Here is a 24,073-nt window from a genome sequence, read left to right as displayed (position 1 = left end):
AGTAAGTACATGCAATTCTATTTCAGCAAGTGTGGCAAAATAAATCTACTAAAATGGTAGAAATGACTAACCTCAGTGCTGCACATGAACTGTGGAAAAACATTTTGGATGTAGCTATTCTCTTAGAGAAACAGTATGTATACACATTCCAGCACATTTCTCTCCTCTTATAAACCACTGTCAGCAAATATTTATGTCTATTCATTCATTTACTCTTCCTTTATAATTCATTCATTTCTGATATCTTCCCCTTATCTTTTAAAAAAAAATTTTTTTTTAAAGACATTTGCCTTGAGGAGGGGGATTAAGATGGTGAAGCGGGGGGACCTGGAGCTTACCTCCCCCCAACAAACACATCAAAAATACATCTACACGTGGAACTCACAGAAAACTGGGAACTGGCCGAAGAAATCCTTTACAACCAAAGCTGCTAGAAAAATCTCCATGTAACTGGGTAGGGCAGAAAAGAGCATCAGGCCACGATGTGTGCTCCTGGGAGAGATCTGTAAGGAGAAGGTGCACACGAGTGGACCACTGCGCTGAGGAGTGAGGGGGTTGGCTCGCTACCTGGGCACCCCAGTCCTAGGTTCCTACACGGAGGAGATAAGCTCTCTCACCCATCGGGAAATGTGCTGAGACAGACAGAAGGGCTGGAGGAGCCTAGACTTGACTCGTGAGAAATGTATACACGTGCAGACCTGCTTACGACCAGGGCGGAGACAGCCTTGGCCTGGAGGCTGCCACCTCACCACACGTCCCAGTGTGAAGGGTCAGACGACCTGCCCACTCCATACCACAGCCTGGTGTGCGATCTGGGCAAAGATTGCGTCTAGATACACAGAGACAGGCTAGGGAGCCTGCAGTGTGAGCCAGGTAGAACCACCGAGGCAGCCTGCACCCCGGGGTGACGGGTCCAGCCACGACAGACGTTATCAGCAAGGGCGCAGGGCAGCACCACAAGCACACGCAGCAGCTAAGCTCTGAATCGTGGGCAGACAGGCCAGAGGAAGGGGCAGGAGTCGTTTCCCAGAGAGAGCATCCCGGCTCCACCCCCTTCACACCGTGGCTTAGCACTAGGCCCGGGGCAGACAGGCCCGGGGAGAAGTCTGCCACAGGGGCAGCCCTCAGGTAGCAGCAGTCACCTCAATCCCATTCCTGTGGACGGAACACCCCGACTCCCAGCCCCAGTCTACCCCTCACCACAGCCTAGCGCTAGACCTGGGACAAACAACAGAGGAGGAGATGTGACCTGGGGTTGACTTTAAGCGGGACCATGGATGCCTACACAACTGGCACATGGGTGCCCTGTGACCACACAGGCCTCGCTTCAGCAGCCATCTTTAGGGCAGGTCACACACGCAAGGCCAGGGGAACCTGAGGGAACCAACCCTCAGGGCTTTGACTCCAACAATCATTATATGCCAATAAATTGAACAACCTAGAAGAAATGGACCAGTTTCTAGAAACTTACAGCCTGCCAAAACCGAGTCAAGAAGAAACAAATAATCTGAACACACTGATAAGTAGAAGTGAAACAATCTGTCATTTAAAAAAGAAAACAAAACCAAAAACCATCCCTCCAAACAAAAGTCCAGCGCCAGACAGCTTTACTGCGGTATTCTACCAAATAAACAAAGAAAAACTTATACCTATCCTACTCAAATTGTTCCAAAAACCTGAAGAGGAGTGCTCTTGTTGTTCAGTTGCTCAGCTGTGTCCAACCCTTTGTGACCCCATGGACTCCACTATGCCAGGCTTCCCTGTCCTTTACTATTTCCCAGAGGTTGCTCAAACTCATGTCCATTGAATCACTGATGGCATCCAACCGTCTCATCATCTCATCCCCTTCTCCTCCTGCCTTCTATCTTTCCCAGCATCAGGGTCTTTTCAAATGAGTCAGTTCTTTGCATCAGGTGGCCAAAGTATTGGAGCTTCAGCTTCAGCATCAGTCCTTCCAAAGAATATTCAGGACTGATTTTCTTTAGGATTGACTGGTTTGATCTCCTTGCAGTCCAAGGGACTCTCAAGAGTCTTCTCTAGCACCACAGTTCAAAAACATCAGTTCTTCAGTGCTCAGCCTTCTTTATGGTCCATCTCTCACATCCATACATGACAACTGGAAAAACCACAGCTTTGACTATACGGACTTTCGTCGGCAAAGTGATGTATCTGCTTTTTAAAACGCTGTCTAGGCCCTCAGAATGGGAGAAAATAATAGCAAACGAAGCAACAGACAAAGGATTAACCTTTAAAATATACAAGCAACTCCTACAGCTCAATTCCAGAAAAATAAATGACCCAATCAAAAAATGGGCCAAGATCTAAACAGACATTTCTCCAAAGAAGATATACAGATAGCTAACAAACACATGAAAACTCATCACTGATTATCAGAGAAATGCAAGTCAAAACCACAATGAGGTACCATTACACGCCAGTCAGGATGGCTGCTATCCAAAAGTCTACAAGCAATAAATGCTGGAGAGGGTGTGGAGAAAAGGGAACCCTCTTACACTGTTGGTGGGAATGCAAACTAGTACAGCCGCTATGGAGAACAGTGTGGAGATTTCTTAAAAAAACTGGAAATAGAACTGCCATATGACCCAGCAATCCCACTCCTGGGCATACACACTGAGGAAACCAGATCTGAAAGAGACACGTGCACCCCAATGTTCATCGCAGCACTGTTTATAATAGCCAGGACATGGAAGCAACCTAGATGCCCATCAGCAGACGAATGGATAAGGAAGCTGTGGTACATATACACCATGGAATATTACTCAGCCGTTAAAAAGAATTCATTTGAACCAGTTCTAATGAGATGGATGAAGCTGGAGCCCCTTATACAGAGTGAAGTAAGCCAGAAAGATAAAGACCGATACAGCATACTAACACATGTATATGAAATTTAGAAAGATGGTAACGATAACCCTATATGCAAAACAGAAAAAGAGACACAGATGTACAGAACAGAGTTTTGGACTCTGTGGGAGAAGGCGAGGGTGGGATGTTTCTAGAGAACAGCATCGAAACATGTATATTATCAAGGGTGAAACAGATCACCAGCCCAGGTTGGATGCATGAGACAAGTGCTCGGGGCTGGTGCACTGGGAAGACCCAGAGGGATCGGGTGGAGAGGGAGGTGGGAGGGGGGATCAGGATGGGGAATACATGTAAATCCATGGCTGATTCATGTCAATGTATGGCAAAAACCACTACAATACTGTAAAGTAATTAGCCTCCAACTAATAAAAATAAATAAATAAAATAAAACACTGTCTAGGTTTGTCATAGCTTTTCTTCCAAGGAGCAAGTGTCTTTTAATTTCATGGCTGCAGTCACCATCCACAGTGATTTTGGAACCCAAGAAAATAAAGTGTCACTGTTTAGAACACTCCCAAATTCATTCTATGAAGCTACCATCACCATGACACCAAAACCAAAGACATTACAAAAAAGAAAACTACAGCCAATATCTTTGAGGAATATAGACACAAATATCCTCCACAAAATATTAGCAAACCAAATCCAACAATACATACGAAGGATCATAACCCACGATCAAGTTAGATTCATTCCAGGGTCTCAAGGATGGCTCCACATATGCAAACCAATGTGACTTATCACATTAACAAAAGAAAAGACAAAAATCATACCATCATCTCAAAAGACACAGAAAAAGCATTTGACAAAATTCAACATCCATCCCTGATTAAAAAAAAACTTTCACCAAAGTAGGAGGGGAGCAATTTCAACATCATAAAAGCCATTTACAACAATCCCAGAGCCAACATAACATTTAACGGTGAAAACCTGAGAGGCTTCCCACTAAGTTCAGGGACAGGAGAGGGATGCCCACTCTCACCACTACTATTTACAAAGTATTAATAAAGTCCTAGCTACAGCAATCAGACAAGGGGAAAAAAAGGCATCAAAATTGGAAGGGAAGAGGTAAAATTGTCACTATTTGTAGATCACATAATACTCTATATTGTTCAATTGCCCAGTCATGTCCAATTCTCTGCAACCCCGTGGACAGCAGAATGCCAGGCTTCCCCATCCTTCACCATCTCCCAGAGCATGCTCAAACTCATGTCCATTGAGTCAATGATGCCATACTCTATGTAGAGAACCCTAAATTCTTCTCACAAAGACTATTAAATGAATTCAGCAAGGTAGCAGGATACAAAATTAACATACAGAAATCTGTTGCATTTCTTCACACTAATAACAAAATATTAGAAAGTTAGAAAAATACCATTTAATATCATAATATCAAAAATATAAAAAAAATACCTAGGAATAAACTTAATCAAGGATGTAAAAAACCTATACACTGAAAACTAAAATATTAATAATGAAAACCAATTGTGATTCAAATAAATGTATGATAATCCACGATCTTGGATTGATGAATTAATACTGTTAAAATGGCCATAGTACCCAAAGCAATCTACAAATTTAGTGCAATACCTATCAAAATACCCATGATATTTTTCACAGAACTAGAATCAGTCCAGTTCAGTCACTCAGTCGTGTCCAACTCTTTGAGACTCTGTGAATCGCAGCACGCCAGGCCTCCCTGTCCATCACCAACTCCCGGAGTTTACTCAAACACATAACCATCGAGTCGGTGATGCCATCCAGCCATCTCATCCTCTGTCATCCCCTTCTCCTCCTGCCCCCAATCCCTCCCAGCATCAGGGTCTTTTCCAAAGAGTCAGCTCTTCGCATCAGGTGGCCAAATTATCGGAGTTTCAGCTTCAGCATCAGTCCTTCCAATGAACACCCAGGACTGATCTCCTTCAGGATGCACTGGTTGGATTTCCTTGCAGTCCAAGGGACTCTCAAGAGTCTTCTACAACACCACAGTTCAAAAAGCATCAATTTTTTGGCGCTCAGCTTTCTTCACAGTCCAACTCTCACATCCATACATGACCACTGGAAATACCATAGCCTTGACTAGACGGACCTTTGTTGGCAAAGTAATGTCTCTGCTTTTTAATGTTATCTAGGTTGGTCATAACTTTCCTTCCAAGGAGTAAGCGTCTTTTAATTTCATGGCTGCAATCATCATCTGCAGTGATTTTGGAGCCCCCCAAAATAAAAGTCTGACCCTGTTTCCACTGTCTCCCCATCTATTTCCCATGAAGTGATGGGACCAGCTGCCATGATCTTAGTTTTCTGAATGTTGAGCTTTAGGCCAACTTTTTCACTCTCCTCTTTCACTTTCATCAAGAGGCTTTTTAGTTCCTCTTCACTTTCTGCCATAAGGGTGGTGTCATCTGCATATCTGAGGTTATTGATACTTCTTGTTGCAATCTTGATTCCAGCTTGTGCTTCTTCCAGACCAGCGTTTCTCATGATGAACTCTGCATATCAGTTAAATAAGCAGGGTGACAATATACAGCCTTGATGTACTCCTTTTTCTACTTGGAACCAGTCTGTTGTTCCATGTCCAATTCTAACTGTTGCTTCCTGACCTGCATACAGGTTTCTCAAGAGGCAGGTCAGGTGGTCTGGTATTCCCATCTCTTTCAGAATTTTCCACAGTTTACTGTGATCCACACAGTCAAAGGCTCTGGCATAGTCAATAAAGCAGAAATAGATGTTTTTCTGGAACTCTCTTGCTTTTTCAATGATCCAGCGGATGTTGGCAATTGGATCTCTGGTTCCTCTGCCTTTTCTAAATCCAGCTTGAACATCTCGAAGTTCATGGTTCACGTATTGCTGAAGCCTGGCTTGGAGAATTTTGAGCATTACTTTACTAGCGTGTGAGATGAGTGCAATTGTGCGGTAGTCTGAGCATTCTTTGGCATTGCCTTTCTTTGGGATTGGAATGAAAACTGACCTTTTCTAGTCCTGTGGCCACTGCTGAGTTTTCCAAATTTGCTGGCATATTGAGTGCAGCACTTTCACAGCATCATCTTTCAGGATTTGAAATAACTCAAGTGGAATTTTATCACCTCCACTAGCTTTGCTCATAGTGATGCTTTCTAAGGCCCACTTGACTTCACATTCCAGGATGTCTGGCTCTAGGTGAGCAATCACACCATCATGATTATCTGGGTTGTGAAGATCTTCTTTGTACAGTTCTTCCGTGTATTCTTGACACCTCTTCTTAATATCTGCTCCTTCTGTTAGGTCCATACCATTTCTGTCCTTTATCGAACCCATCTTTGCATGAAATGTTCCCTTGTTATCTCTAATTTTAGAGAAAGGCAAATCAAAACTACAATGAGGGTATCACTTCACACATGTCAGAATGGCCATCATTAAAAAGTCTACAAATAACAAATGCTGGAGAGGATGTGGAGAAGAGGGAACCCTGCTACATTTTTGGTGGAAATGTAAATTGGTGCAGCCACTATGAAAAACAATATGGAGATTTATTGAAAAAATAAATTTTTTTTAATTGCTGCCATAAAATCCAACAAATTCTACTTCTGGGCATATATCTGGCAAAAACTCTTAATTGAAAAGATGCACTCACCCCGGTGTTCATAGCAGCACTATTTACAATAGCTAAGGCATGGAAACAACCTAAATGTCTATTGACATATGCACAGATAAAGATGTAGTATGTTTATACTGGGTTGGCCAAATGTTCATTCAGGTTTTCCTACAACATCTTACAGAAAAACCCGAATGAACTTCTTGGCTAATCAGATATAATTAAAAATTACTTGATCTTTAAAAAGAATGAAATAATGCCATTTGAAGCAACATGGATGGGCCCAGAGATTATCACACTTAGTGAAGCAAGCCAGAGAAAGACAAATATTATATCCTATTACTTCTTCTGGCATCTTAAAAAAAATAATGCAATTGAATTTACGTACAAACAGGAACAGACTCACAGACATAGAAAACAAACTTATGGGTAGAAGGAGAGGGAAGGACAAAGCAGGATGTGGGATTAACAGATACACACTGCTATATATAAAACAGGTAAGCAATAGGATTTACTGTGTGGCACAAGGAGTTATATTCAATATCTTATAATAATATATAGCAGAAAATAATTGAGTATATATGTGTGTGTGTGTGAATCACTTTGCAGTACACTTGAAACTAATGCAATATTGTATTAACTATACGTCAAAGTAAAAAAAGAAAAAAAGAATCTGCGTTTATTTCCTTCATTTTTACCCTTGCTTCATGTACTAACTGGGTGATAATGATGTTCTAAAAGTATAACCACCACTTAGCATTTATTTTGTTCCAGACCCTATCTATTTAATCTTTACAACTACCTTTGAGGGTCAGAGATAATCATCTCCACTTAACAGATGAGAAAACTGAAATCTAGAAGGCCACGCGGCTGCCCAAGGTCACAGAGCCAATAAGCCTCAGAACCTGGATTCCAACTCAGGTCCGTGTGGCTGGAAGCCCTGGCCTCTCTAGACAACAGGGTCGCACCCAAGATGGTGCCTCCACTCACAGAGCCTTCACTAAGTGTCAATACTGGGCCAAGCCCTTGAGCCACATTTTTAATTTATTCTTCAAAACACACTTACAAGGTGAGGGTCATTATTCCCATTTCACCACAAGAGGACTGAACATAGAGGTTAAATTACTCGGTTAAGGCTACAGAGCTAGAAAGGGCAGAATTGCAATGTAAATTCTGCCAATCAACTTCAGAGCCCAACTCACAGGGCACCTGGAATAGAAAAATGCTCTAGTTAATGGAGAGGAGGGTGCCCCCCCGCCCACCCAGCAACAGTGACAAGAATGTGATATAATATTTATCAAGTAAGAATCTTCTGGGTTACAGCCCTAAGTCCCAGTCTTTCATACAGTTTAAAAGCTGTATGCAATATATATTTCACATATATATATATGAAAAGCTGTATATAAATATATATTTTGAAATGACACATAAAATGAGGAAACTCTTAGATATTGAAGGAGAAGAGTGGGTTGTCTGCATTTATTTTCTTTTTAGTCTCTGAACAATGGCCAAAAGTTTCTTAGCTTTAAAACCAAAATATTACCTATTTAGTCTTGATTGTAAAGCCAAACTCTCATTGCCAGTAAATTCCGTAACCAATTACTTGATTCTTCTTCTAGAAGACCCTTCAAATATCCTGGTCTAGATTCCTCAAACTCTCCCAGTTTATCAAGTGGATTAAAAACCTGACCAGAGCTAAATGGAAATTAATGCCTTGCATGATGCTGGGCACAACCGAGTTCATGGAATGAGGAAATAAGTCACAGACAGAACACCAAATTATCAATGCAATTTATATAACCTTAAATTTTTTATATAGTTCAAACTTACAGAAAAGTTGCAAAAGCAGAACAAAAAAATTCCTATACACCTTTACTCAAATTGACTACTTATTAACATTTTGCCCCTTGCTTCAGTATCAATGTAATTTTATAAACAGGATGATGCAGAACACAATGACTTCATAGCAATTATACTTAATGAGTGTTTTTTAAAATGGCTCAATCTCAAGTTAAAGGCAATACCACTTTGCTGCCAGGCTCATCACATGCAAATCAAACCATAGCCTTGAATTGGAAAGTTCACTGGACTTAACCAAATCTGAAGCCCATACATAATACAGGTGACCACTTATGTCGCGACACCCAAAAGTTTCCAACGTGATGAAGGTGATGTCCATTTCAATGTGAGCTTTTTTCCCCCAAAGACGAATCACTAATTGCCTTTGAAAAAATAAATTATTACTGTTAAAACAAATATTAAAAAAAAAAAAAAACCTCACAAATGAAAAAAGACTCCTACTCAAAAAGTAATCGAATGGCAACAATCCATCCCACCAAACTTTCCAGCATCAACAACCAATATGGCTACCACCCAGACATCTCTTTCTGTTGCAACATCTGAATCTCCATTTCCTCTGGAAATAATGACAAAGCAGTTTCATTTCAATCGTTTGGTATTTCTCAAAGCTAACCAGAGGGGCCTACATGCCCTCACAACCTTCCACATTTGATTCCACAGATACCACAAAGGTTATCACCGTGATTCCCTTAATGGGCTACCTGGGAGTGTACCTCTGATTCTCTTAAAGGACTGCATGCGGACAGGGCCTCCCTACGGGGTTAGGAGAGACAGTTAGGTTAGAGCTGATTCATGTGGTGCAAAAGGTGCGAGAGGAAGAGCTGAAGACACAGCCCTGGTGCAGACTGAACAGCACCCAGGCACAGCTTTGTTGAGGACATCCCCTGAATATACACAGCCTTCCCTGGGAGAACCAAGAGGCTAATCAGACGTCCGACAGCAAGCAGATGCAGTTCCTGGCTTCTTCAACTTGTTTCTAGTTGCCTTCAGCTCTCGAAAATACAACCTGGATTCCCTCAGTAAGTATCAGCCAGTGAAGTCACATGAAAAGATTGCTCCAATTCACTCTGGCTGGTGGGTTTCCAAGGGTAAAAGAATACAGTCCGTGTCTTCTCAGTCATGAGGAAACCATTGTCACTGAATCTCCCTGGGATGCTTCCTACATCCAACCAAACAAAGGGAGCGACGGCTGAGGTTTTCAGATCAAAAACAAATGTGTCCCCTTGCTGCGAGATGGTGGCCTGAAAGAAAAAGATAAATGAAGTGAAGGTGGAGAGCAGCTCTCTGTTCTACATGGCTATCATGGAGTGCACTGCCTACAACTTTGGTTCTATTACTGCTGAAGTCATATATTCCATGCACTGTGTCAGATGCTGAAAAAAAAATACATGGAAATTTACTGAAGGCTGTGGAAAATCACCAAATTGTAATCTCAAATCAGGGGTAGAAATATGTGGTCTCCAATGATTCAGGAGAACATTTCACAGGAAGCTCAGAGCTTTGTAGCTGTGTATCTTCTCCTCAGGGTCTCATCAAAAGAAGCACACTTCTGCAACAGGACTGGTGATTTTAATGACTTGCTCAGGATCTGTCCGGAGCTGACTGTGGAGCCAGCCATGGCACCCACCTTTTGGTCCTATGAGAAGACCCTGCGGTCCAGAGAGCAGCCAGCCAGGCATCTCCAGAAGCTATCCCACTAGAGCTGGTGCTCTTAATGCATCGTTGATAAAGTCACTTTATTAGCACCTCAAACACGTGTGAATCCCACACAATATAGCAAAAGAGGGTGTGGCTTAAGTCTCGTCACCCTCAGCCTCTTGGCACAGGCTGACAGTGAGGACAGCTGCTCCCTGGAAGGTGGGGTTGGTGATCCTCTCTCACTGTGAGGACACAGCTGGGTGGGACCTGGTAGTCAAGCCATGCATTTGTCACGACGCAGAACTCTTCAACATGCATACATGCCATGCCACAGGTTTGACATTATAGGCTATATGTGACATAAAGAATACCCAAGGGCAAATTTTACTATATATAACTTAGCCTGCTACATCATGCAGGGTTCTGCAGTATCAACAAGAAATCCCACATTGGTAGGGCTTCCCTAGTGGCTTAGTCGGTAAAGAATCTGTCTGCAATGCAGGAGACCTGGGTTCCATCCCTGGGTCAGGAAGATCCCCTGGAGAAGAAAATGGCAACCAACTCCAGTATTCTTGCCTGGAGAACTCCCATGGACAGAGGAGCCTGGAGGGCTATAGTCCATGAGGTGGCAAAGAGTCGGATGTGACTTAACGACTCTACCACCACCACCATCACTACTTTGGTAGAAGCAAGAAAAGAAATTTAAAGAGGGCTACCTAATATACTTTAAATTTCTTGCTTCTACCAAAGTAGTGATGGTGGTGGTGGTAGAGTCGTTAAGTCACATTCCCACATTCAAATTCCCAAATCATGCTGCCCACTCGTTCCAATGAAGACCCTAAAGCAGTCTCAGGCACACAATTCACATGGCAGGGCCCTGGCCGCTACCAAGGCTGCAGGAAGGCCTCAGCTAGTCTGTTCCAAGGCCAAGGCCAGAAGGGACACTGGCGCGCGCTCACTCCTGTAGGTGCCTTCTTCTAATTGGCAATCTCACTTCTGCATTATCTGACAGCAGAGCAGGGAGCTCAAGCTTGTACTCTGACTCAAGGCCCCTGGGGATGCCCCAGGGGATGGAATTAATGCCTGACTATGTTAAGCCCGGGACATGTTTACTATCATTACTATTATTGTTGCTACTGTTATTACATCTCTTTAGGATGTAATAAAGGATCCCTTTAGGATGCAACATATCACTGAAATACAACTGAGATAGGACAGAGAAAGAAGGCCTGCTCCTTTCCCACTCCCAGATGTCTCAAGGTAATAGAGACCTAGATGAGAAAAGATGAAAGATTTCAAAATCCTGTCTAAAGACCACAAATTTGTCCACTAATGGTTTTGTGCTTTTTTTCTGGAAAGAAGCCATGTAAACACATGTCATTTCCTTCATCTCTGCTCTACATCGGATGTTACAAATAAGTTAGATTTCATTAAAGGAACAGTTTACTATTAACTAGGAAGGAAGTTGTGTTTTCTTTTCAAGGACTGAGTTTTGATATTTTGAAACCAAATATAAAAAAATCCTCACTTAAGTCTTTTCAACGAAGTCTAAAATAAACATATAATTGGTTAAAAATAGAGAATGAAACTTTCTAGAAAAATATTTTCAATCACCACGTGGAGGTGGGGGAAGGAAGGAAAGGTTTTCAATCAACTAGATAGATTCCATATTTTCCAGCTACACAATTTTTACAGCACAGCCTATCCTGATCATCCCATTATTTTTCTTGACAATGATAAAGAGATCTGGTGATTAAGCAACTTGAACATAATAAATCAGAGTGGAGAGTGAAAATTTTTTACATTAATAGACTCTCCTTAAAAATGCAAAATTAAGGGTGCTTTTAGTACGGCTGAGTCCCTGCTGTCCACCTGAAACCATCACAACATTGTTAATCGGGTATACTCCAATATAAAATTTTAAAGTTAAAAAAAAGAAATGGAGAAGATTTAAATGCACATTGTTAAGTAAAAAACAGCCAATCTGAAAGAACTACATACTGTATGATTCCCATGATATGACATTCTGGAAAAAATAAAAATATGTAAATTGCCAAAAGATCAGCGTTTCCTAGGGACTGAGGGGAGGGAAAGATAAAGCAGGGCTTTCCAGGTGGCTCGGCAGTAGAGAACCTCCCTACCGATGCAGGAGACATGGGTTGGATCCCTGGGGCGGGAAGACCCCCTGGCGAAGGGAATGGCAACCCACTCCAGTATTCTTGCCTGGAGAATCCCATGGACAGAGGAGCCGGGTGGGGTTGCAGAGTCAGACACGACTGAAGTGATTGGGCACAAGCAAAGATAAAGGAGGCAGAGAGCAATGGACTGCAGAGCGGTGGGAGTACTGTGACAGCTGTCACATGCCACTGCCCTTTAGCCACTCAGTTGTGAGGAAGAGTGGGTTGCCATTTCCCTCTCCAGGGAATCTTCCTGACCCAGGGATCAAACCCATGTCTCCGGCTTGGCAGATGGATTCCTTACCACTGAGGCACCAGGGAAGCCCACATATCACTGGACATTTGTAAAACCCATAGAACACACAACAGAATGAGTGCATCCTGATGTAAATTATGAGCTGGGGCTACTCCCTAGTTGCGATGCGAGAGCATCTCACTGCAGGGACCAGACCCCACTTGCTACAGCTACAGAAAAGCCCATGCAGATACAGAGACCCAGCAGAGCCAATCAATCAATAAACAGCTGAAATTAAAAAAATATTAAATGAACGTGTCAAAGCTATCACAACACTGTTAATCAACTATACTCCAATATAAAATAGAAAGTTAAAAAAAAGAAGAAATTTTTTGTTAGATTAAAAAAAATAAGAGTGCTTTTACTGGACTCTGACACTTCCTGGCTACAGACTGAATAGCTACTCGGTCCCACCAAACAGGTTAGTGTGTGTGCGCCCAGTCATGTTCAACGCTTTGTGACTCCATGGAGTGTAGCCCACCAGGCTCCTCTGTTCATGGGATTCTTCAGGCAAGAACGCTGGAGTGGGTTGCCATTTCCTTCTCCAGGGGATCTTCCTGACTCAGGGATCAAACCCACGTCTCTTGTACCTCCTACCTCGGCAGGCAGATTCTTTACCACTGAGCCACTTAAGGAGCCCCCAAACAGGGTTTCTCACTTACAAATGCAGGTGGTACTATTTCAGGGCTGGTGCAGGGCCTGGAACCTGGCTGAGGAGCAGTCAGGGGTGAGGACCCTGCTGCCCTGCTCTCCGCTGCACCAGCCTGACAAGGAGAGATGATGGGACCACCGGCGTGGCGGGCATCGTAAACTCTGACAAATGCTGAATCAGAAATAAAAATTATTTGCTCTTTGCTTCCAGTGGGAAGGGGAATCAATCTTCCCCAGGTCCCAAATAAACTCAGTACCAAGGGGAAATTTTGCAAAACAGCAGGACAGCCCTCAAGCCACAGCAGCTCCAGACCTCTGGTGCTTACAGTGATATTTGCCTTGAGGAGCCCCTTGGCATTCTTCAGCGAGGACAGGAAGTGGTAATTGATTGGGCTCAAGAGTTCCCCGTCAGTTGACAGGTAAAAGGAAACCACACAGCTTTGTCGTGTACATCTGGGACATCCTTTTAACAACTCAGGCACTGGCTTAATATACAGGAGAACAGACTCCCCAGCTTTTATCACGAAAGGGTTAGTCGACTCAGAGCATACGAGCTCCAGGGAACTCCAAGTGTGGACTCTCACCTGGGGAGAAACAAGACAGAAGAAAACCAAACATTCTTAGTTCCTAATTTTTTTTAGAGAATAAGAGTAGTAACAATAGATGGAAGTCACAATAGCAGAACTGATTAAGAGACTGTGAAACCTGAGTTTAACCTCAGCTCCGCCAAGTACGAGTTATGTAACTAAGATGTGAATTCAACTTCTCAAAGTATACATTTCTTTATACATAAAGTGAGAACAACAAATAATAATAGTGACAACAAATAATAAAAGTAACTTCATAGGCGGTTGTGAGAATTAAATAATCTATGGAAGGCACAGGACCTCAGGCATTGTAATTATTCCAAAAACTTGACCAATTCTCAATGTCCTCCCAATGGTAGCCACCTAAGACTTCAAGTTTCTATCCTCTCTTTTTACCTAACTTTGTTTTAAATACAACTTCACTTTCCCACATATACATTTTGCATAATTTTACTGATTTCCACTTTAATATACTATTTTAAATTATTTCTTTTTATAAAGTTTAGGCTTTTTCCAGCTTCTCATGATTATAAATAATCTTTGATTTAAGTATCACTTTACAGTTTACAATTCACACTCATCTAATTATTGTATTCACTATCCACAGAAATCCTCTAAAAGGGTATCTTGGTGTCATTTAACAGATGAGAAAACTGAACCAAGACATTAAGGTCGTAGAATAAACAGCAGGATTTTGCCCTGAATATAGATTTTCAGATTTTAAGAACAGTTCATTTTCTGCTACAGGCGCTAGAAACATTTTGATACAAATTTCTCTTTTCTTTTTTCCAAAAAGAACAGAACCAAATCATGAAAGAAATCTAAAATTCTCCCTCTACCACAGAAAGAAAAAAAGTCCAAGCAACTTACAGTGAGCATCGTCTGATGGTCTGAGTGAAGGTCTGACACACCATAGATGAAAAGCACATCTTTATCCTCAAATCCCACTGGTAACAGTGGGGCGAAGAAATGCCGAGCAAAGTAGTGAAGCATTTTCCACTTTCCTCCATACTCTAAAAATAATCAGGTGGGTTAGGAGACGGGCAGGGTCAAGCAGTGAGAGTCACTGTCCACACGGCCCAGGGGTATGACCTGTCACATTCTGGGCACTGAGCGGGGAAGAGGGCTGACAGTGGACAGAACCCGTTTTGTGGAGCGCAAGGAGCATTTTGGACATCACCTCATGTCAGCCTCAAATCTGGAGGAGGCAGCCATTACCATCGCACTCTTCAAATGAGGAAATGGAAGCTCAAGCAGTTACGTCAAACATGCTACACGCAGTATTTTGAGCCTAGACATGATTCCTGGCTGGCACTTTCTCATTTGCAGTTCTGCTTCCAGGAGCTCACTGCTCCAATGTTCCTTCTTCCTACTTACACATGAAAAAGGGAATCAGGAGCATTGGCAGTGAACACCTGTTACATCTCTTCATTTATAAGAATTACTTAGAGGAAGTACTATTAAAGAGGGTGGACAAGACGATGGAGTAGGAAGACCCTGTGGTCACCTCTTCCCATGAGCACACTACAATCACAGCTATTTAGAGGGCAACTCTTTATGAGAAAGACAAAATCTAGCAGAAAAGATCATCGACAACTAAAGATACAAAGAAGGAACCATAAGATGGGTAGGAGGGGCATAAGTTACATAGTCAAGACCCACACCTCAGGGGTGGGTGAACCACAAATATAAGAATAACTACAATTGCTCCTCAAGGAGTCTGAGTCCCACAGAGGGCTCCCCAGCCCATGGATCCTGCCCTGGGAAGACAAGTGCCTGGAAAGCTTGGCTTTGAAGGCCTGCAGGGATTAATTTCAGGAGTCACAGAGGGTTGGGGGAAACAGACACACCACTCTTAAAGGGCACACACAAAATTTCATACCCTCTGGGGCAGAAGCAGTCATTTGAAAAGAGGCCAGGTCGGACTCATGTGCTGATCTTGGAGGGTCTCCCTAAGAGGCAAGAAGCAACTGGAGCTCACCTTGGAGGCAAAGGCACTGGCAAGTGCCATTTTGGAATCCTTCAAGAGAATTAGCACCAGGGTCCAGCCCCACCCAGACTTGTGCAACCTGTCTGCAGCAGTGCTGGGACACCTCAGGCCAAGCAACTGGCTGGATAAGGACACAGCGCCACCCTACAGCAGACAGGCTGCCTTAAGACCTCCTGAGCCCAGGGCTCCTAAGGTCACAGTCCTGTTCACCAGAGGGCTCAGTGATATCAACAGTGAACAAGCACTAGCCCCAAGACCCCCAGGGACATGCAGCCAGAAATCTGCAGACCCACGTTCCAGCCACAAGTCAGCCAGAACCAGCCCTCAAATATTCTGGGCTTTGGCTTCACCTACTGGCCCCAACTTCACCCAGCGAGGGGCAGACACCAGCCCCAGGACCACTGCAGCCCTGCAGCCTACCTTGTTAGGACATAACCAACACAGCAGATTGGCACCAGCTCCAGCACCCGGCCCTACCCGAGAGCAGACCAAAACCAGCTCTGAGAAACCTCAGAGTCCTCAGCCAGCGGCCCTGGGGTCCAGCCCCCCCCACCAGTTAGCCGGTGGGTCAGCTGGTGCTGGCCCATTTGGGATACCCTAGAACCTGTGCCAGCCATATTAGGAACTGGCTCCAGCTACCAGGAGCCCAAGACTAGAACCATGAGCCCCAGCCCTGTAACCACTCACCTAAGAACCCACTCTGACCGTTCGTGAGCAAGCAGCAGGCAGGGTCCTCCAGGGTCTGCAGCCAGCAGCCCCATGACCTGGCCCCCCCAGCAAGTACCCAGCAGGCTCCACACAAGGCACCACCTGGCAACCAAGTGGGCCAAGGGCCAGCCATGTCTATCAGACCACGGCAGTGGCTGGTCCACCACACAGAAGGACCCACGCACCCCACACAGGGGTACCCCTAGAGCATATAGCACTAATGACCAGAGAGGAGTGAGCTGCTGGGACACACAGTATATCTCCTACAAAAGGCCCCCTCTCCAAGGTCAGGAAATGTAACCAACCATCCAGATGCAGAGAAATAAAAAGAGCCAGTTAGACAAAATGAGGTGACAGAGGAACATGTTTCAAACAAAGGAAGGAGATAAAACCCCAGAAGAAGAACCAACTGAAGCACAGATAGGCAAACTACCTGAGAAGGAGTTTCGGGTAAGGATCACAAAGATGATCAAAGAATGTGGGAGAACAGTGGATGAACACGGTGAGAAGCTTAACATGGAGTTAGGAGATATGAAGAGCTAAGCAGAGACGAAAAATACAACTGAAATGAAACATACACTAGAAGAAATCAACAGCAGATTAAATGATACAGAGGAATGGGTCAGGGAGATGGAAGGCAGAGTGGAGGAAATCACTGAAGCTGAACAGAGAAAAAAAAGAGTAAAAAGAAAATAGAGTTTAAGAGATCTCGGTACAACATCAAGGGCACTGATATTCACATTATAAGGTCCCAGAAGAAGAGAGAAAGGGACAGAGAACACAATTGAAGACCCAATAGTTGAAAATCTCCTTAATGTGGGAAGAGATATACACATCTAGGTCCTGGAACATAAATAGGATCAACCCAAAGAGGTCCACACCAAGATACACTATAAATAAAATGGCAAAAATTAAAGTTAAAGAAGGAATATTAAACACAAGGGAAAAGCAACAAGTTATATGCAAAGGAACTCCAGTGAGGCCATCAACTACTTCCAGCAGCTCTGCAGGCCAGATGGGAGTGAACAATAAATTTTAAGCGATGAAAGGGGAAAACCTACAAACAAGAATACTCTACTCAACAAGACTTTCACGCAGATTTGATAAAGAAGCCCTAAGGTTTGCAGAGAAGCAAAAGCCAAAAGGAGTTGAGCACCAGCAAATCAACTTCATAAGGAATGATAAGGGATTTCTCTATGCGAAAAAGAAAAGATTACAAATAGAAACATGAAAATTATGAAAGGAAAAAGCTCATTAATAAAGGCAAATATTAGGTATTAAATCAACCATGTTCAAAGCTATCAGGAAAGTTAAAAGAAAAAAGTGGTAAAAATCATCTATATCCATAATAATTAGTTAAGAGATACACAAAAAGATGTAAAATATGAAACTAAAAACAATAACCACAACAAGGGTGAGGGAGTAAAAATGCAGGGTTGTTAAAAATGCTTGAAATTAAGAGATCATCAACTTAAAATGAACACATATATTGCATTACATTATATATAGATTGCTATATATAAGCTGCATGGTAATCACAAACCAGAAATCTACAATTGGTAAACATCAAAGATAAGGGAATCCAAACGTTAACTAAAGATAATCATCAAATTAATAGGGGAGGGACAAGGACAGAAACTAAAAAGAACTACAAAAATAACCCCCAATGTTTGAAATTAAGAGATCATCAACTTAAAATAATCACATAAATCGCATTACGTTATATATAGATTGCTATATATAAGCTACATGGTAATCACAAACCAGAAATCTACAATTTATAAACATCAAAAATAAGGGACTCCAAACATAACTAAAGATAGTCATCAAATCAACAGGGGAGGGAAGAGGACAGGAACTAAAAAGAACTACAAAAATAACCCCCAAACAATGAACAAAACAGAAGTACATACCTATCAGTAATTAAATGTAAATCTAGGACTAAATGCTCCAATCAAAAGATGCAGAGCGGCTGAATGGACACAAAAACAAAATCCATATATATGCCACCTATAGGAGACACACTTCAGATCCAAAGACATACACAGAACTGAAAGTGAGGGGACTGAAAAAAAGTATTCCATGCAAATATATGTCAGAAAAGCCAGGATGCCAGTATTTATTAATATATTAGACAAAACAGACATTAAAGACATGACAAGTGACAAAGAAGGACGTGATATAATGATCAAGGGATCAATCTAAGAATATGTAACAACTGTAAATGGATATGCACCTATATATAAAAGAGTGCTATATACATAAAGCAAATATTAACAGACATAAAGGGAGAAATTGACAGTAACATAATAAGAGTAGGGGAATTTAACACCCACTCATATCAGTGGACAGATCATCCAGATAGAAAATCAGTCAGGAAACACATTAGATCAAATGGACGGATACAGAACATTCCATCCAAATCAGCAGAATATACATTTGATTCAAATGTACATGGAACATTTTCTAGGATGAACCACATGATGTACCACAAAACAACAGTCAATAAATTTAAGAAAACTGAAACCATATCAAGCATGTTTTTCAACCACAATCCTATGTGACTCTTAGAAATCAACCACAAGGGAAAAAAAAAAAAAAAAAACTGCAAAAAACACTAACATGGAAGCTAAGTAACATGTTACTAAACAACCAGTGGGTCACCAAAGAAACTCAAAGAATCATCAAAATACTTGGAAACAAATGAGAACAAAAACACAAAGACCCAAAATCTATCCGATGCAGTAAAAGCAGTTCTAAGAGAGAAATTTTAGTAATACAAACTTAGCTCAGAAAACAAGAAAAATTACAAACAAACAACCTGACCCTACACCTAAAGGAACTTAGAAAAAGTACAGCAAACAAAACCCAAAGTTAGTAGAAGGAAAAATATAATAAAGATCAGAGCAGAAATAAACAAAATAGAGACTTTAAAAAATAGAAATGATCAATGAAACCAAGATCTGGTTCTTTGAAAAGATAAACAAAATTTATAAAATTACAGCCAGACTTATCAGCAAAAAAAGAGGTCTAATCAATAAAGTCAGAAATGAAAGAGACACTATAACTAATACTAAAAAAGTACAAAGCATAAGAGACTAGTATGAACAACTCTACACCAACAAATTGGACAAGCTAGAAGAAATGGATAAACTCCTAGAAACATGTAACCTTCCAAGACTGAATCATTAAAAGATTTAAAAAAAACAATCTGATCAGATCAATTACTTCAAGGAGACTGAACCAGTAGCCAAAAACCTCCAAAAAACAAAAGTCCAGGACCAGATGGCTTCACTGGTGAATTCTACCAAGCATTCAAAAAAAAATTAATACCAATCCTTCTCAAACTCTTCCAGAAAATGGAAGAGGAAGGAATGCTTCTGAACTCATCCATGTGGCCAGCATCAATGTGATTCCAAACCAGGGGAAAAACCTTATGATCATCTCCATGTATGCAGAAAAGTTTCTGAAATAATTCAACATCCACTTATGACAAAAAAAAAAAAACTTCACCAAGTGAGTGTGGAGGGAACATGCTTCAACATAAGAAAGGCTATATATAAGCAGATAGCTAACACCATACTCAACAGTGAAAAACTGAAAGTACTTCCTCTAAAATCAACAAGACAAGGATGCCCAGTTTTATTCAACACGGTACTGAAAGTCCTAGTCACAGCAGACAAAAAGAAAAAGAATTCAAACTGGAAAGGAAGGAAAACTGTGACTGTTTGCAGATGACATGATACTAAGAAAATCCTAAAGACGGCATCAAAATCTAGTAGAGCTCATCAATGACCTTGGTAAAGATGCAGAATACAAAATTAACCTACAGAAATTTGTTGAATTTCTATATACTAACAACAAACTATAAGAGAGAAATTAAGGATGCAATCCCATCTACCTTCACATCAAAAAGAATAAAATGAAAGTCAAAGTGTTAGTCGCTCAGTCGTGTCTGACTCTTTGTGACCCCATAGTCTGGCCATGGGATTCTCCGGAAAAGAAAACTGGAGTGCGTTGCCATTCCCTTTTCCAGGGAATCTTCCCGACCCAGGGATCGAACCTGGGTGTCCTGCATTGCAGGCAGATTCTTTACCACCTGAGCTATCAGGGAAGCCACATCAAAAAGAATAAAATACCCAGGAATAAATCTAAGGAGGGAAAAGACCTGTACCCAGAAAACTATAAGACTCTGATGAAACAAACTGCAGACAACACAAGCAAATGTAGAGATACTTCGTTCATGGATGGAACTCATATTGTTAGAATGACCATACTACTCGAGGCAATCTACAGATTCAATGCAATCCGTATCAAAATACTACTGGCACATTTCACAAAACTAGAACAAATATTCCTAAAATTTGTGTGGAAACACAAAAGACCCCAAGTAGTGAAAACAATCTTGAGAAAGAAGAAATGAAAAATGAAATTAGAACATTTTCTCACACCATTTACAAAAATAAACTCAAACTGGATTAAGAGCCTAAATGTAAGATCAGAAACCATAGAACTTCTAGAGGAAAACACAGGCAGAACACTCTGACACAAATCGTAGCAATATATTTTTGGAACTGCCTCCTAAGGCAAAAGAAACACAAGCAAAAATAAGCAAACCACCTAATTAAACTTAAAAACATTCACACAGCAAGGGAAACCATAAACTGAAAAGACAGTCGATGGATTGGGAGAAAATATTTGCAAATGATGTGACCATTAAGGGGTTAATATACAAAATATATAAACAGCCCATACAACTCAATATAGAAAGAAAAAAAAAAAAACCAAATAATCAAAAAAATTGGGAGGAGACCTGAATAAAGTTTTTTCAAAAGAAGAAATACAGATGGCCAACATGCATATGAAAAGATGCTCAACATCATTGATCATAAGGGATGCCAATCAATATCACAATGAAGTATCACCTCATACCTGTCAGAATGGCTATCATCAAAACAATCACAAATAAACGGTGGCAAGAATGTGGAGCAAAAGGGAACCCTCCTACACTGTTCGTGGGAATGTAAATTGATGTGTCCCTCATGGAAATCAACTTGGAGGTGACTCAGAAAAACTAAAAATAGCACTATCATAAAACCTGTCAATTCCACTGCTGGGTATATATTCAAAGAAAATAAAAACACTAATTAAAAAAGACATATGCACCCCATTGTTCACTGTAGCATTATTTACAACAACAAAGATGTGTAAGTAATCTAAGTGTCAATCAATAGATGAATGAATAAAGAAGATGTGGCTTTTGAACAGCAAAGGAAACTATAAACAAGATGAAGAGACAACCCTCAGAATGGGAGAAAAATATAGCAAGTGAAACAACTGACAAAGGATTAATTTCCAAAATATAGATGCAGCTCATACAACTCAATACCAGAAAAAAAAAGCCCAATCAAAAAGTGGGCAGACCTAAACAGATTTTTCTCCAAAGAAGACATATAGATGACTAATAAACACATGAAAAGATGTTCAACATCGTTCATTATCAGAGAAATGCAAATTAAAACTACAATGAGATGTCACCTTACACCAGTTAGAATTGGCCATCATCAAAAAATCCACAAATAACAGGTGCTGGAGAGGGTATGGACAAAAGGGAAGGAACCCTCTTGCCCTGTGGATGGGAATATAAACGGATACAGCCATTATGGAAGACAGTATGGAGACCGCTTAAAAAACCAGGACTAAAACTACCATCGACCCAGCAATCCCACTACATGGCATATACCCTGTGGAAACCAAAATTGAAAAAGACACATGTACCCCCAAGCACTATTTACAATAGCTAGGGCATGGAAGCAATCTAGATGTCCACTGACAGATGACTCGATAAAGAGGCTGTGGTACATAAATACAATGGAATATTACCAAGCCATAAAAAGGAACTCATTTGGGTCAGTTCTAATGAAATGCGTGAACCTAAAACCTATCATACAGACTGAAGTAAGTCAGAAAGAGAAACGTATTGTCTGAAAAGAAAGTGAAAGTGTTGGTTGCTCAGTCGTGTCCGACTCTGCAACTCCATGGACTGTAGCCCACCAGGCTCCGCTGTCCATGGAATTCTCGAGGCAATAACAGTGGAGTGGATTGCCATTCCCTTCTCCAGGAATCTCCCCAATCCAGGGATTGAATCCGTGTCTCTGCATTGCAGGCAGATTCTTTATTATCTGAGCCACCGGAGAAGCCCAATATTGTCTATTAATGCATACATGTGGAATCTAGAAAGATGGTACTGATGAACCTATCTGCAGGGCAGAAATGGAGATACAGACATAGAGAGTAGACCAATGGACGTGGGTGGAGGGGGAAGAAGGAGAGGGTGGGACGAATGAAGTAGCATGGAAGCATATATACTATCATATGTAAAACAGATAGCCAATGGAACTTTCTGTGTGACTCAGGGAATTCAAACCAAGGCTCTGTAATAACCTAGAGGGGTGGGAGATCTTCAGAGGGAGGGGACATATGTATAGCTATGACTAAATCATGTTGATGTACGGCAGAAACCAATGCAATGTTGTAAACGAATTATCCTTTAGTTAAAAACAAATTTTAAAAAAGATGTGGTATATGTATAGATAGATGTAGATATATATGCCATGGAATATTAGATGCCCATTAAAAAGTATGAAATTTTGGAATTTGCAACGACGTAGGTGGGCCTGGGTGGGGAGGAGTATTATGCTTAATGAAATACATCAGACAGAGAAAGACAAATACTCCATGTTATCACTTACATGTGTAGTCTAAAAAATAAAACAAATGGATGAATATAACAGAACAGAAACAGACTCACAGATACAGAGAACAAACTATTGGTTATAGGTGGGGAGAGGGAAGGAGGGAAGTGCAAGATTGGCATAGGAGTTTAAAAGGTACAAACGACTATGTACAAAATAAATCAGCCACAAGGCTATACTGTAGGGCACAGGGAATACAGACAGTACCTTATAACTTTCAAGGGAGTATAATCTACAAAATTTTGAATCACTATATTGTACACCTGAAATTAATTGTAAACCAACCATACCTCAATAAAAATAGATAAATAATAAGTTAAACAATCAAAAAAATAAAGTTACTTAAAACTCGAAGGCTCTTTTTTCCATAGGCACAAATCCTGAGTGAAACAAAACAACAACAATCACAAATATGTCTGGCAGGTTCAGACTGATGGGGGAACATCCAAACTCATGACAATTAATGACAGTTCCTAAAATACAGTTAGAAGCTACCAAGAACCTTCAGAATGTTGTGCCTTGTTGGCATGGGCAGTACGCTAAACCCACAAACTACAAACAGTATTTCAACATGCCTCCTCTTCTTCACAAAACACTGCATCGAACAACTTCAGAGAGAGGTATACAGTGAGAGACAGGGAGAGGAAGGGGAAAGGGGGAGATAAGGGGGAGAGAATGGGGGTCACTTTCAGAATTCACCAGTGCAAGCTTTTGAGATGGAGGAACAGCTAGAACTAATTTCTAGCTGTTGAGGTTCAGCTAGAACTAATTTCTTTAGGCTTTGCAAAATTTTGACTCTCCAGTACTTCAATTCCAACTCTTAGTATTTCCCCTTAAAAATAACAAGGGGGAAAGGTGGGGAGGCCTATCAAATTAGAACTACGAAATGAACTAGAACTTAGAAAGCTCTAGAAAGTTTTCTCATAAATGGAAAATGACTCAAACCTGAGATAACTTA

At 41.3% G+C, this 24,073-nt stretch overlaps 1 protein-coding gene across 2 annotated transcripts in view; it reads right to left on the bottom strand.

Annotated features, from left to right (window-relative positions):
- Positions 1-8,233: 8,233 nt before the first annotated feature.
- MANBA (mannosidase beta) overlaps positions 8,234-24,073 on the bottom strand; it is a 131,250-nt gene continuing 115,410 nt past the window's right edge. For both annotated transcript variants that reach the window (XM_061164317.1, XM_061164319.1), the window contains exons 15-17: positions 14,533-14,675; positions 13,402-13,659; positions 8,234-9,555 (exon numbers count right to left, since the gene is read on the bottom strand). In XM_061164317.1, the coding sequence (XP_061020300.1) occupies positions 9,331-9,555; positions 13,402-13,659; positions 14,533-14,675 (626 nt within the window). In that variant the 3' untranslated portion in view covers positions 8,234-9,330. The remainder of the gene's footprint in view (positions 9,556-13,401; positions 13,660-14,532; positions 14,676-24,073) is intronic.

The sequence above is a fragment of the Dama dama genome, chromosome 17, assembly GCF_033118175.1.
Source record: "Dama dama isolate Ldn47 chromosome 17, ASM3311817v1, whole genome shotgun sequence".
Taxonomy (NCBI): domain Eukaryota; kingdom Metazoa; phylum Chordata; class Mammalia; order Artiodactyla; family Cervidae; genus Dama; species Dama dama.
Note: the sequence above shows the minus strand (reverse complement) of the source record. Positions and strands in the feature narration are given on the sequence as shown.